This window comes from Gossypium hirsutum, chromosome D13 (assembly GCF_007990345.1).
Source record: "Gossypium hirsutum isolate 1008001.06 chromosome D13, Gossypium_hirsutum_v2.1, whole genome shotgun sequence".
Taxonomy (NCBI): Eukaryota; Viridiplantae; Streptophyta; class Magnoliopsida; order Malvales; family Malvaceae; genus Gossypium; species Gossypium hirsutum.
The window spans coordinates 15539879-15552750 of record NC_053449.1 but is presented as its reverse complement, the minus strand read 5'-3'; the positions used below and the strand labels follow the sequence as shown (position 1 = coordinate 15552750).

Below are 12872 nucleotides of genomic sequence, written 5' to 3'. Positions count from 1 at the left end.
AATTGAAGTAATAATAAGAAATGAGTGAGTGAGTTTGTACCCAATTCCCAAAACACTCTTTCCCTCCTTCTGCCCAATGCCTTTGCAATCTACGTTATAATACCTACAGACAAAATGATGGCTTCTCAAAAAGTATAATTTGAGTTAATGGGTCGGATTTATTCTCTCTTTTTTTAAAAAAAAAAATTTATATTTAAATTTATATTCACTTTTAATAGAAAAAATTATCAAGATTTAGCCCCCAACAAATCAGATTTAGGGGTTTTGATGGACGATGCGGTGGGTTTAACTTATTTTTTGTATCATACTATAATGTTATTACAGTATTTAATCTCATCTATTTTTACACTAATCACAAATAGATCCACAAACAATAGAAATGAGTCATCTTTATCAAGGATTTTGGCCATTGGTCCCGCCACAATCCCATTTTATAGAATAAGAAAAAGCTCTCAATTCATTTACAAATCAAAAATGAAATGCAAGTGGTTTTGGTAGAGCCCAAATTGTAGATGAAAAATCAAGTTTGTCCTCTCATTTCTCCGAGGATGTAATGTGTTGGATATGTGGCCAAACCTAAGTGCACAATCTCTTTCTTTTCCCTTCAAAATTGAGGTTGGTGATGCCATTCGGGCTATCAATCAATTCAACTTTTTCTCGTATATATATAAAATTAATATGCAAACGGAACAGCATGACTTGAAATTAATTAATAATAAATCGTTAAAATAAAAAATAGATTAAAGTATTTTCATATATATAATTGATGGAGGTAATAAAGTGTGTATAATAAAAAAATGAAATGTATAAAAATATTAAAATAAAGTTTTAATTTAGTGAGAAATTAAATGTTCTTGTAACCTAATTGTTTTGGGTTCAAATCTCACAAATTGTGTATTTTTATTAATTTTTTAAAAAAATGAACAAATTAAAATATTTTCAAATAGTATAACTTATTTTAATTATTGGGGGTTTTTGTAATTTTTCTATTCGATTGAGGGTGACATTAACTTAGTAAAACACTCAATAAATAATATATATATAATTGATGGAACTAATAAAATGTGCATAATAAAAAAATAAAAATAAAATTTGAGTTGAGTAGTAAATTAAAAATTTTTCTAATTTAATTAGCTTGAGTTTAAATCTCGCTATATATATTTTTATTAGAATTTTTAAATAAAAAAGACTATCTCAAATAATATAAATCATTTTAATTATATAAAGAAATTTATATAAATGATTTAAGGAAGGTAAGACCGAGTTGATGGATAATATAGTGGTAAGACTAACCCAGTGACCAACTAACTTTGAGGCTTTCCTTCTTTAGCTAAGCAAAATGTGAGATCCACCAAACTAAATTTGTATTTGATTAACATGTGGAAGTAAAATAAAAATGTGATTCAAATTTAAATAAATGATAATCTAAAATTTTAAACCTGGAAGTGACACGTCTAAGGTCACTATTACACCGTCATCTCAGTGGCGTAACCGTGGTTACAAAAGTCGTCGGGGAAATAAAAGTAAATTTGCATGGACAAATCGGCAATATCTGTTGGCGCTATTAGACATCTTACGAAAACACAGAAACGAAAAGAAAAGACACAGTTCAAGTCCCGGAAGAAAGAAAGACAAGAGAACTGAAAATAAAAAAGAAGAGCTTTTTAGTATTTGCGGCGTCCACTTTTTTGTTTCACTCACTTTTTTCTTGTTTCTTGTTTCAGATCCGTAATCCCAAAAACCAATCAGCTAATTTCTTTTTTTCTTTTTCTTCATTTTGGTTTTTGCTTGGAGTTTTAATGGGTGAAAGCCAAGAGCAGAAGCCATCATCTCAGCCGTCGAAAACGGTGGCGGTTTCACGGCCCACGATTACTCCCCCACCACGGCCTTTCACGGACGCCTTGTTCAACGGTGGGCTTGGCATGATGGGTTTTAGTCCAGGTCCCATGACGCTTGTTTCCAATTTATTTCCCGACTCCGACGAGTTAAAGTCCTTTTCTCAGTTACTGGCCGGTGCTATGGCCTCGCCCACTTCTGGGAAGATACCCAATTTTTTTCCTCTTACTACCACCGAAGGGCAGGGTGGTGTAAGCGGTTCTGGCGGTGGAGGTGACGACACGGGGTCGCGGTTTAGGCAGAATAAACCGGCCGGCTTGGCGATAGCGCAACCGCCACCAATGTTTACGCTGCCGACTGGGTTGAGCCCCGCGAGCTTGTTGGAGTCTCCTGGGTTTAGCGTGTTTTCACCTATTGCCCAGGTAAATTTTCTAAGCTTAATTTGTTAAGAAATGAACAACTTTTTTTTTTTTTAAAATCATTAATTTACTTGTTGATTTATTGTTGAATTTGATTGCTTTACCATTGTTTGGGACGATGAACAATTGTGTTAATTCCAATTAAGTGGGGAGTTAAAGCTTTTAGCATTTATTGTTGTTTTTTTTTTATGCAATGTCGGATTTGGAATCTATTTTGCTTGCGCATTGAACTCGAAGCTTAGAAACCATGGCGGCATGCTTCTATAATGAACCAATTTCCTCAACCTATAGGGACCTTTCGGCATGACGCACCAGCAGGCACTAGCGCAGGTCACCGCGCAGGCTGCCCAAGCGCAATGTTCCTCAGCAGCAGCTGCGTCTTTGGCACCGGTTTCAGCTTTTACTGCTGATATGACTACGAACCAGCAGATGCCAATATCTTTGCACAGCTCGACTGTTACTGTGAATGAGCCATCGGATGCATGCCAATCTGATCATAGATCCCAACCTGCTTCATTGATTGTCGATAAGCCTGTTGATGATGGGTATAACTGGCGAAAATACGGGCAGAAACAGGTAAAAGGGAGTGAGTTTCCGAGAAGTTATTATAAGTGCACTAGTCCAGGTTGTCCGGTGAAGAAGAAGGTTGAGAGATCAATAGATGGCCAAGTGACCGAAATCATCTACAAGGGGCAGCATAACCATCAACCTCCGCCGCCAAGTAAGCATGCCAAAGATACTGGAAGCTTAAATGGAAATCCGGGTAAGCAGGGGAATTCCGAATCAGCTTCCCAACTTCAGTGTGGCAGCTCGAACATATTGATGTCCAAGAAGGACCAAGAATCTAGCCAAGCTACTGCTGAACATATTTCTGGGACGAGTGACAGTGAGGAAGCAGGTGAGAACGAAGTTGGTGTAGATGAAAAAGATGAAGACGAACCTGACCCCAAAAGACGGTGTGTAAAAAGTTATATATTCGTATTATGTGCTCTGTTGAAGTAGCAATGGGATGCTCTATATTCAACAAAGTTTCTTTCTTTATATGCAGAAGTACAGAAATCAGGGTCTCAGAGCCTGCTTCTTCACATCGGACTGTTACGGAACCTAGAATTATTGTGCAGACAACAAGCGAAGTTGATCTCTTGGATGATGGCTATAGGTGGCGCAAGTACGGACAGAAAGTTGTCAAAGGCAATCCTTATCCAAGGTAATACCTCTATGTTGAATGCTTTTGCTATTAATGTCTATATAAAAAATATTTTGAGCATTGCTGATGCACTTTTGGGTTCTGCAGAAGCTACTATAAATGTACAACCCTGGGATGCAATGTCCGTAAGCATGTTGAGAGAGCTGCGACAGATCCCAAAGCTGTTATAACAACTTACGAGGGAAAACATAATCACAACGTACCAGCAGCCACAACACGTCAACAGTAAAGCATCACAAGCAAGAATGCAGAATGCAGTGAATGAGAGGCATACTGTAAATAACAGAGCAGATTTTGGGAACAATAGTCGACAACTCGTAGTATGTTTACTGTTAAAAGAAGGGCAGAGAACATAACGCAACTACAGAAGGTAAAATCTGTTGCATTTTCCGAAGTTTCAATTCACACTCATGGCTGATGCTTTTAATGGAGGCCATGCACCTAACTGATATGATATATGAAAGAAAAATAGAATCGTAAGAAAGAAGTCGATTCGGAATGAAATCAGTATCGGGATTGAATTCGGGGGCAATGCCTTTGTTTTTAGCTAGTTTAGTGATCATATTGTGTTTCAAATTTGCTGTCCCATGCATTCTTTTGTACATGGAAATACCCGATCAATGTTTGCTTGACATGATTGTTGGCTTATACCAATAATTTTTAGGTTTCAGATTTTAGCACAATACAGGGACTAAAATCATAATTAAACAAAATAGATTACTTTGAAAACAAAATTGGGAAAATCTCAGAAGGACTCCCCATTGAATGAACAATCCTTGGATTCTACGGTAGTTGTGAGGATATAGAAATTATAGTGGCAGCCAAATCAGAATAAAAGAATGCAAAGAATAAAGATGTATGTATATACGTTTTAGATGATAGTTAGAATTTACCAACAAATTTCATTTTCCCCCCTTGAATACAAAAAAAAAAAAAATTGAAAATTTTTACATATTCTTTTATGAAAACAAAAAATTCTCTTTCATTTTCACAAAAAAGTAAATAAAAAAATTAAAAAAATGCCTGCCTTATTGGATTTATAAGAAAGCAAGAAATCTGCCTGGTGTATGTTTGTCAAATTAAATCATCTTTGGAGGTTACAATGGTGGGAATTTGGCCATGATTTACAAAATCAATCTTATTCAAGCGTAAACAGCACAATGCTTGCTCTGGTAGCTCCTCTGGTTTTTGTGCCTGCCATAAACCGTTACCAGCATGCAACGCAGTCAAGTTTTTCGTATTGAAATTTAAGTTGATAGATCGACTTAACCTGTTTTAACCGACGGCTAACTTGATTTTAGCTGAAAATTGCAAGAATTTACCTGAATGGTTAAACCCAGATTAATTATCCCATTCTCCATGCGGTCTATAAATGATTCAAGTCCTTTCCTAGATATGTAGCTAAACCGGTGTATATCTATATCGATCTCAAAGTAATTCTCGCCCTGGATCATATTAAAACAAGAATTGGGGTTAGTGTTGAATACAAATATATTTATTTAAAAGAATAAGTTGTAACTTAAATTACCTGAAAGAAAGAGTGTTGAGGGCGCGAAAGCACTGGCTTATCGTTATAAGCTTGAATAAGTTTCTTTTCAGTAGCACCAATTTGTAGGTCTTCAGGGTTAACCAAGCCTGCCATAATTTTTAGCCTCTCTCTGAAAGGCACGGTGGACTCCTTGGCAAACCCTCTAACCTTTTCCATTTCATCGTCCACAAATTTCTGTAGCAGAAGTAAAAAAAAATATAAAAATTATGATAATGATTTTCATGGGAGAATGAAAGATTAATTAAAGGGTTAATTCCAATTTTAAATTCATCCCTGAACTTCAAAATATTCTATTGAATTATCGAGCTTGAGGATTCAATTAAAATGTTTTGAATTTGGGGCCGATTAAGAATTCAACTCGTAACTTTGGTAGAATTTATCCAAAGAAAAAAAAGGAACCAAACATTGATTGTAAGGTTGTATAATTGGTGAGGGAATGACTGAATACCTTGATGGTTTCCTGGAATTGAGGGGATATATTTTTATCAAAAGTATCTGAGACCTTAAAATACAAGACAAGGCTCAAACCTTCCCCATTGGCATCACCAATGAACACATTGGCAGGATAAGTTGGCACCTGCAACAACAAACCGCCAAATCAAGAGACATTGTTAAATTGTGTAAGATAATGCCCCCACCCTCCCCGCCAAAAAAAAAAATGCGATTCAAAGAGACAAAAACAAGAACCTGTATGTTAACAATCAAAAGAGCAGGCACTTTATCATGTGGTTTTACTTTTGGCAATTGAACGTGCTCAGCAATGTGGTTCATTTTAGTTGCGCAGATAAATAAATCAACCCCTATTGGTACATATGGGCTACAATCTGGTGCTGGGGACTTTTGTTTATCTCTGCAAAATCATATCAAGTTTCAACATTTTGATAAGATAATGTACGAGAAAGCATTGCATTAACATTTGTGGTGGATAAACTAAAATGGCTTGCCTAAAGAAATTCAGTCCGCGAAGCTTGAAAACTGAAGGTGAAATCTCTGACCACGTTCCTGGTGTCGCCTTCTCTCCCGAACAAGGGATTTGAACTCCAGCTCGGGGACGGTAAACGTACCGCTCGGCTCCACCTGTTGAGTTTCATTGTGCGTTATTAGTTCACATCGAAAACATGCCGGTGCGGGATTTTAATTCAACTCCGACACGGGGATAACTTTACGAGGTTATCATGTTTCATGAACTGTGCCATCTTTCAGGCCTTCAAAGTTTGTAACATTCATAAAATGTTTCATATCTACATAACATGATGCAGTTCCAACTGGGATGAGAAAGGAGTGAAATTACCTCCGTATACGCTATGGCAATCCTCGTCCGACTCGGACTCCATAATACTAACCGAATCGAACCATACTTCATCTTGGCATTTCCCTGCAACATAATATCATTGCTACTATTAAAATAACATATATGCCTATGGGATGATGGGATAGAAGGGAGAGTACCATTGGAAGAAAGTTGACTGTGGTTATATTGTAGCTGTGTTACATGAAATGTTTTGTTAGACATCTCGGACCCGTTCTCGTAGTCTACGTGAACGTATTCACTAACGGTGATATCGGTCATGCTGGCATCGCTCATATTCCTACGTACTTCAGGGATGGGAGGGGGAATCTTTCCCGACATCTTTCCGTGACGCTTCCCGAAACTGAAGTGTCGTTTATGTGGTCTAGGTATTGCCATTTGACCGTATACCGAGGCGCAACCACCCATATTGCCGGGGATCTCTTTATCAAGGCTGCTACCGGTGCAAGAAGGACCAGGCTCAAAGCTGAAATGCTCCAAGGATCAGGCTTCATCAAACTGAAATCAAAACATACATATGATACATCCATACATGAAAAAAATGTTAAAAGAAAAAAAGGATAAAAGGTAAGAACCTGAGGAGAGAAAGGTTAAAATCCCGGCATGGACGAAGAACATAACAGTTCCTTCTTCACTTCGGAACTTTAAAACCCCTTCTCTCTCTGTGTGTGTCTCTGTTCCTCTCTCTGTCTCTCTTTCTCCCTGCTTATGTCTCTGTCTTTGGTCTCTGTTTTTTTTTTGGGGGGGGTTAATTTGGACCAGAGAAAAAAAAAACCCTCAAGAAATACTCGAGAAACAGAGACTGGAAAAGGAAGACAAATGGAGGAGATAAAATTGAAAGGATCTGAGACAGACCCTCCGTTATAAGCGGGTCCTTAATTTGCAAATGTCCCCTTTTTAAATCCCCCCCTCTTGTCCTGTTTCTGTTTTCTGTTTCTTTCGTTCAATTACTGTCTGATTTCTTCTTTTACTATTTTTATTTTTAATTTTTTGTTTTCTCGCCCGAGATTTCGCGGGCTTTACCGCTTTTGTCTTAATCCTACGTGGCATTATCCTAAAGAAAAGGAGTTAGTAATTATAATGATTATTGGGTTAATTTTATCAAACATCACAAATCATCACACATACTTTAAATCAGTCCCTAAACTTCAAATAGCTATTATTCAATTTTCAAAGCATCAATTTTGTATCAATTAGGTTCTTTTGCCAATCTAACCATCGATTTAAGCACTAAAATGCCAATTTAAGTCTAACCGAGAGTGTATTGAAACACATGTATTAAATTGTAAATATGCATTTACCTACCACATGAATAACTTATATTTGACATCTTGAAAAAGCACAATGTTAATAAAATTGTGATGGTTTTTTTCTTTTCTTTTTTTAAATATGTCGGATTCAAATTGTCCATTAAGTAAGTACATGCATGATTATAATTTGATCTACAAGTTTTAAATATGCTCCACATTCGCAAGGGCAAAAGGAAAGGGGTAGGCAATGGCCTTGGCCCTAAAAATAAAAAATTGTCTATATAACCTTTCAATTTTAAGGAAATCAAAAATTAGTATAATAATCAAATTGCACATTGCCTCCCTAAATTTTTTTATTTATTTCTGTGAAATTTTTTTTCTGACTTCGTCCCTAGACATTAGATTTGAGCTAAGATTAAACTAGACCTAATCATGGGTTGAGCCAGTGTAAAATTTTAGGCCTATTTTTTAAGCCCGACTTGAAAATGGGTCTAAAATTCTGTCCAAGCACGATCCAAATTAAAAATGCTAAACTTGAGCTCGATCGAACCTGCCTGTATTAAATATTTTTTAGATTATTTTTTATATTAAAATAAATTTAAAAATATAATACATCAAAAACACAAAAAACATTAAAATAAATATTTCCCAACAATTTGAAAATACATTAAAAAATGTCATTATACTTAAATAAGACTAAGATAGTTGCAACTTAGCAAACAATTTGTAACACCTTTACAGATCCAATTGCTGAATCCAGGAATGGAGTGTCACAACTTAACCGAATTTCCTGGCCACATATTTTTTAGACTTAATAGTCTTAAAGACAGAGTTAAAAAACTTATTAAAATCGAACCCTTAAATTTAATAAAGTTGCTAACTCAAAAAATGTCGAACTTTAAGGAAGTTATTTAATTACAATGTATTTGACTCTGAGGCTAAGCCTTTGAAGGCACCTCCTTCCTATGTGCACAACACCCCCTGACGGTGATCATTGATCTAATACAACCTGGTTTAGTCCCTATTTGATTCCTTATCCCACGAGTCTTGCAATCACAAGTCAAAACCCTTGTAAGTTCAAATGAACTTAGTGAGTTTCTTTGCTGCATTAAACGAAAATAGACCCCATCTTGCAAGGGTTCAATCAGAAAAGAACTAAACACACACTACTCTTTATCTCGTTTAGACGATCCCTTTTCATCTAGAGTGTCAGACTCCTGTTTGCCTTTTGCCTTTCTTTAATGGCGGAATGATCGCTAAGCGATCATTACTTGGTCTGCTTATGACCATTCAACTAATTCTAGTGAATCTTCACTTGACCTCACCCATCTCACCCATTGTCCGCCTTAAATCTGGCATATAAGTTGACATTCTACTCATAAGAATTACTAGAAAAGGGTTACGTCGTATTGACGATCTTAACCTTGTTTCATTCTTTCTACTTCTACCTCACTTTCGGGTTGCAATATTATTTGGATTACTCCCTTGTAATCCGCCTTATTCACAAATCCCTACTTTTGTCTATGAGAAAGATCCATCCACATTGGACTATTTTGATCTCTGGCATCCCACACATTGTTTCCTAATCAACCATTCGAGCTTCCTATCTCTCTTATAGGATGATTATTTATGGATCTGACTCTATGGCGAATACACTAGAAATGGATTCCTCTTAAGAAGACATAATTTTGACAAACATATCTGATGCTTGGGTACTCATTTTTGGTACTTCTCTTTCTCTCATACAATATTTTGTTAGACACCATTTGGCGACCATTAGTGGCAGATCCCTAACTGCGGTCCTCGGATAAACCTCTTTTCATTGATCTATTCGTCTGACATTATTTGTGCTTAATTTCTCATGAGTGATTCTCGTCGGGTTCCCACCCTATGTCCTACCAACTTCCGTTATTATTGTTTTGGTGGACTGTTTCCCTTTTCTATTTCTTTGCCTTGTTCGACGAATTCATCTTTAACTTGCTGGCTATTTATCTCCTGTCAACACTTACACTTTTCTTTCAATTCCTCTTTTCCTTCGTCCGCATAATTTCCCCCAATTATCATCCCAGAAAATTATCCCGTTTTTAACATCCCGATGGACTACCCGTTTTTATTGTCCTAGCGGACTACTATACTCTACAATAGCTAAGCTGCTATCCTTCGCAACCTAACCCCATGTTTAACGTCATAGCAGACTTCCCCATATTTACTGTCCCGACAGACTCTATTGGTTGTCATAGTCGAGCTATGGTCTTACATTCTATAATCCTCGTGTTTATTGTCTTGACAGATTCTATTGGTTGTCATAGTCGAGCTATGGTCTTACACATTATAATCTTTACACATCACAATTTTCACTCAGCAACCTTGTATGGCAGTATCTAACTGAAAGTTCCCATTCTCAAATCCTAGCTTTATCTACCCTATCAATACTTTCTTTTCGTACTCCACAATTTATAAACACGCAAACACAAACATATGAGCACGAAAGCATAATAACATAGAGTACGCCAAACTTAGCTATGTGTTACTGCAACCATTTTATGCATATCGACACGCTTATGGATACTCAATTACCTACTCAACTATGTGCATATTTAGCACTCTCCAACGCCAGAGATCATACATCATCCCAGAATAGAGTATAGAAACTCACCTGAGCTTAGCTTTTCCAAAGCTAAAGCTTCCATTCTCATGGCAACTAAGTAGTATAACCAAATTTACGAGTTAAACTTAATATTTTCAAAAACATGCAAAACCACTCAGGGTTTCTTGAAAACTCTTAACTTTGTTTCTTAAATTTATGAGTACCAAAGGACTTAGAGCCTTACCAATTCTCCAGTTTTTCTACATTTTCGACTTAAACCTCCTTATCATCACCTCATGGATTGTTTTGTATTGGATATAACGCAAGATTGTAAACCTTTCATTAAAAACTAAAATATAAAATCATAATAAAATAAAATAAAAATATTATGAATTTATAATCTAATACAAAACAATCCATAAATAAATTAATTAAAAATTAAATCAAAGTTAAATAAAATATAATATAAACTAAAAAGAGAGAGCACCATTTCGAATTCAACTTTTTAAATTTAATATATGCATTCTCGACTATTGAACCGAATGAAACTATTCATTTAATCCAATAAATTCTTATTTAAGAAAGAGTAATAATTTTAAAATTAATGTCGCTAACATTATCTATAAACCAAAGGTTCTTATTAGCAGACAAGCAAAAGGCATTAAATATTACCTATAAATATTTGGGCAAGCTATCGTTTTTAACTAAATAATGGTTTTATACTTATATACTTTTTCTTAATCTGATTCTTTGAACGATTCTTTAGATCAATTCATTATTTAAAAAATAAATTAATATAATTGAATTTAAATAAAAATAATGTTAAATAATAATTCAAATCAAGACGATTCATCTTTTATAAATATTTCTTCAACCTCCGAGCTTTTGGGTACATAAATTTGCTATTATTTTTCCTATAGTCTCTTTAAGTAATCATAGACATGGTTCTAGTTATAGTGGCCTAACTACCTAAGGAACTTAATCAAAACAAGGAAAATGATATATTTATTCATCATTGATGAGGTTTCGGTTTAATGAAAATGTTAGAAGCTAGTTTGGAAATTTTGAGATTTTATATTTGAGTTTAATTAGTGTAAACTTTCTTGAATTAATTATTTAGTTAAGTGTTTGTAATGATTGACTTTGATGATGATTGATAGCTATATTTCTACTAAAAAGTAAAATTTTCACAATAAAAATTCGAATGGTGACGAGTATCTCATTTAATTGTTAATCTCCAAAAATTGGTGTAATTTTTTATTTATACTTTTTTCATGATTAGTAAAATGACGTTTATTTCATTTGTTTTGTGATAGGGCACAATAATGTGTTAATGATTTTGTGAATTATGTTATTTTTTCATACAACATAAATATAGATCATTGTAACGCCCAAAAAATCCCTTATATATTTGTTTTCGTATATTTGTAACATAAATATATGTCTGCTTCAGTGGTTATGTGCTCTGGGAGTGCTTGAGAAGTCTTAGATTTAAGCCTTGGCTTGGGCAAAATTTTTGTTTTAAATGAATAAACCCCTATCTCTAATCAATAGGCTCATAAATATATGTTGGTAAAATATGTCAAAATGGGCATGCTGGTCTGGTAGATAAGTGGAGGGTTAGTTGTGCTGGATTTATTTTTGCTAGATGTCGTGGAGGTGTTTGAGTGGAGGCAGAATTCTGAAGAGAGTGGGATGAGTGTGGACGGTTTGGAGTGTTTGAGGGGTGTGGGGAAGTGTGGGAGCGAATTTAGGGATAGGAAGAGTTAATTGAGGGATTTAGGGGGAAGTGGGGATTGAGTAGGATCCTATGCTTTCCAAAAATTTCTATTCTTTAGAGAAAAAGGTGAGCAAACATCCCCCTCCTCTTCTTGGCCGAATCTTCCCCTCTCCATCTTTTTTTTTCTTCTTTTTCACCTTTTTGTTGTCAGCAAAAAATCCTCCACTTGCTGCTGTTATTTTTAAAATTCAGTTCCCCTTTCTGTTTCCAAAATTGTGACGCTAGTTTCCCTTCCCCTCAAGTCGACCGTGCGTTATCATGCTCCTCTCCTTGACCGAATATTGCTAGGTGAGTTCTGCTTTATTTTCTGTCCCCTTTCGGCTGTGCACTTCTTTTTCCATCGTTATCTTTTTCCTATTCTTGCCGTCACCCCCTCTGTTTGCCTCTTTTCAGTTTTTGTTTCCTCATCTCGATTCATTCCCTCTTGCATTGCCAAATTGCACTCTACACTGTCATCAGTTTGATAAATGATTTGGGTGTTGTTGTCTCGTTTTATAAGATACTGAATGAAGGGTTGTGTTGATCGATAAGTATGGTTTAATTAATGTTATAGAGAAATTTGATTTAAGGTTTAACGAAAAGGTTTTGAGACTCGTTTTAGGTGGAGACCAAGGGTTGGTTGGTGCTAGGGGTGAGCATTCGATTGAATCGAATCGAATCGAATCAAAAATTTTTGAGTTAATCGAGTTTTCGAATCTCGTTTTATCATCTTAAATTTATTTGAAGTTTTCTCGAATTGAGTCGAGTGAGATGGAATTCGAATCGAATCGAATCGAATATATTTGTTCGAGTTAAATTTTAAAAAATAATTTTGGGTCCTTGTAACCATTGTCACCCATCGTAATAAAATTTGACCACCTTAATCAAATTTTTATTTACTTTCATCACCTCATAATTTATTTATTAATTTTTTATATACTGGTTAGCTTCTTTGC

At 35.4% G+C, this 12872-nt stretch overlaps 2 protein-coding genes across 3 annotated transcripts; one reads left to right on the top strand and one right to left on the bottom strand.

The window, feature by feature from the left end:
* Positions 1-1426: 1426 nt before the first annotated feature.
* Positions 1427-4132, top strand: LOC107919867 (probable WRKY transcription factor 4). Of its 2 annotated transcripts, none has more exons than XM_016849271.2 (4): positions 1427-2258; positions 2547-3211; positions 3304-3462; positions 3550-4132. In XM_016849271.2, exons 1-4 carry the CDS (start codon positions 1800-1802, stop codon positions 3689-3691), a joined length of 1425 nt encoding a protein of 474 aa, XP_016704760.1. In that variant the 5' UTR covers positions 1427-1799; the 3' UTR covers positions 3692-4132. The 2 variants fall into 2 exon arrangements, with proteins under 2 accessions (XP_016704760.1, XP_040964715.1); XM_041108781.1 differs by having other exon boundaries at positions 2117-2258; positions 2498-3211.
* Positions 4133-4302: 170 nt separating this feature from the next.
* LOC107919336 (uncharacterized) lies at positions 4303-7202 on the bottom strand. Its single transcript, XM_016848813.2, has 9 exons — positions 6896-7202; positions 6461-6818; positions 6303-6386; positions 5956-6088; positions 5699-5861; positions 5460-5588; positions 4991-5185; positions 4785-4907; positions 4303-4656 (listed from the first exon to the last, which is right to left on the bottom strand). Exons 2-9 carry the CDS (start codon positions 6726-6728, stop codon positions 4537-4539), a joined length of 1215 nt encoding a protein of 404 aa, XP_016704302.2. The 5' UTR covers positions 6729-6818; positions 6896-7202; the 3' UTR covers positions 4303-4536.
* Positions 7203-12872: the final 5670 nt, after the last annotated feature.

Coding starts and splice junctions, on each gene's coding strand:
- LOC107919336 (XM_016848813.2), bottom strand. CDS start 6,728: ATGGGTGGTTGCGCCTCGGTATACGGTCAAATGGCAATACCTAGACCA. Junction 5,862..5,955: donor CGCGGACTGAATTTCTTTAG/GCAAGCCATTTT, acceptor ATGATTTTGCAG/AGATAAACAAAAGTCCCCAG. Junction 4,908..4,990: donor CTCAACACTCTTTCTTTCAG/GTAATTTAAGTT, acceptor AATATGATCCAG/GGCGAGAATTACTTTGAGAT.
- LOC107919867 (XM_016849271.2), top strand. CDS start 1,800: ATGGGTGAAAGCCAAGAGCAGAAGCCATCATCTCAGCCGTCGAAAACG. Junction 2,259..2,546: donor TGTTTTCACCTATTGCCCAG/GTAAATTTTCTA, acceptor CTCAACCTATAG/GGACCTTTCGGCATGACGCA. Junction 3,463..3,549: donor AAAGGCAATCCTTATCCAAG/GTAATACCTCTA, acceptor TGGGTTCTGCAG/AAGCTACTATAAATGTACAA.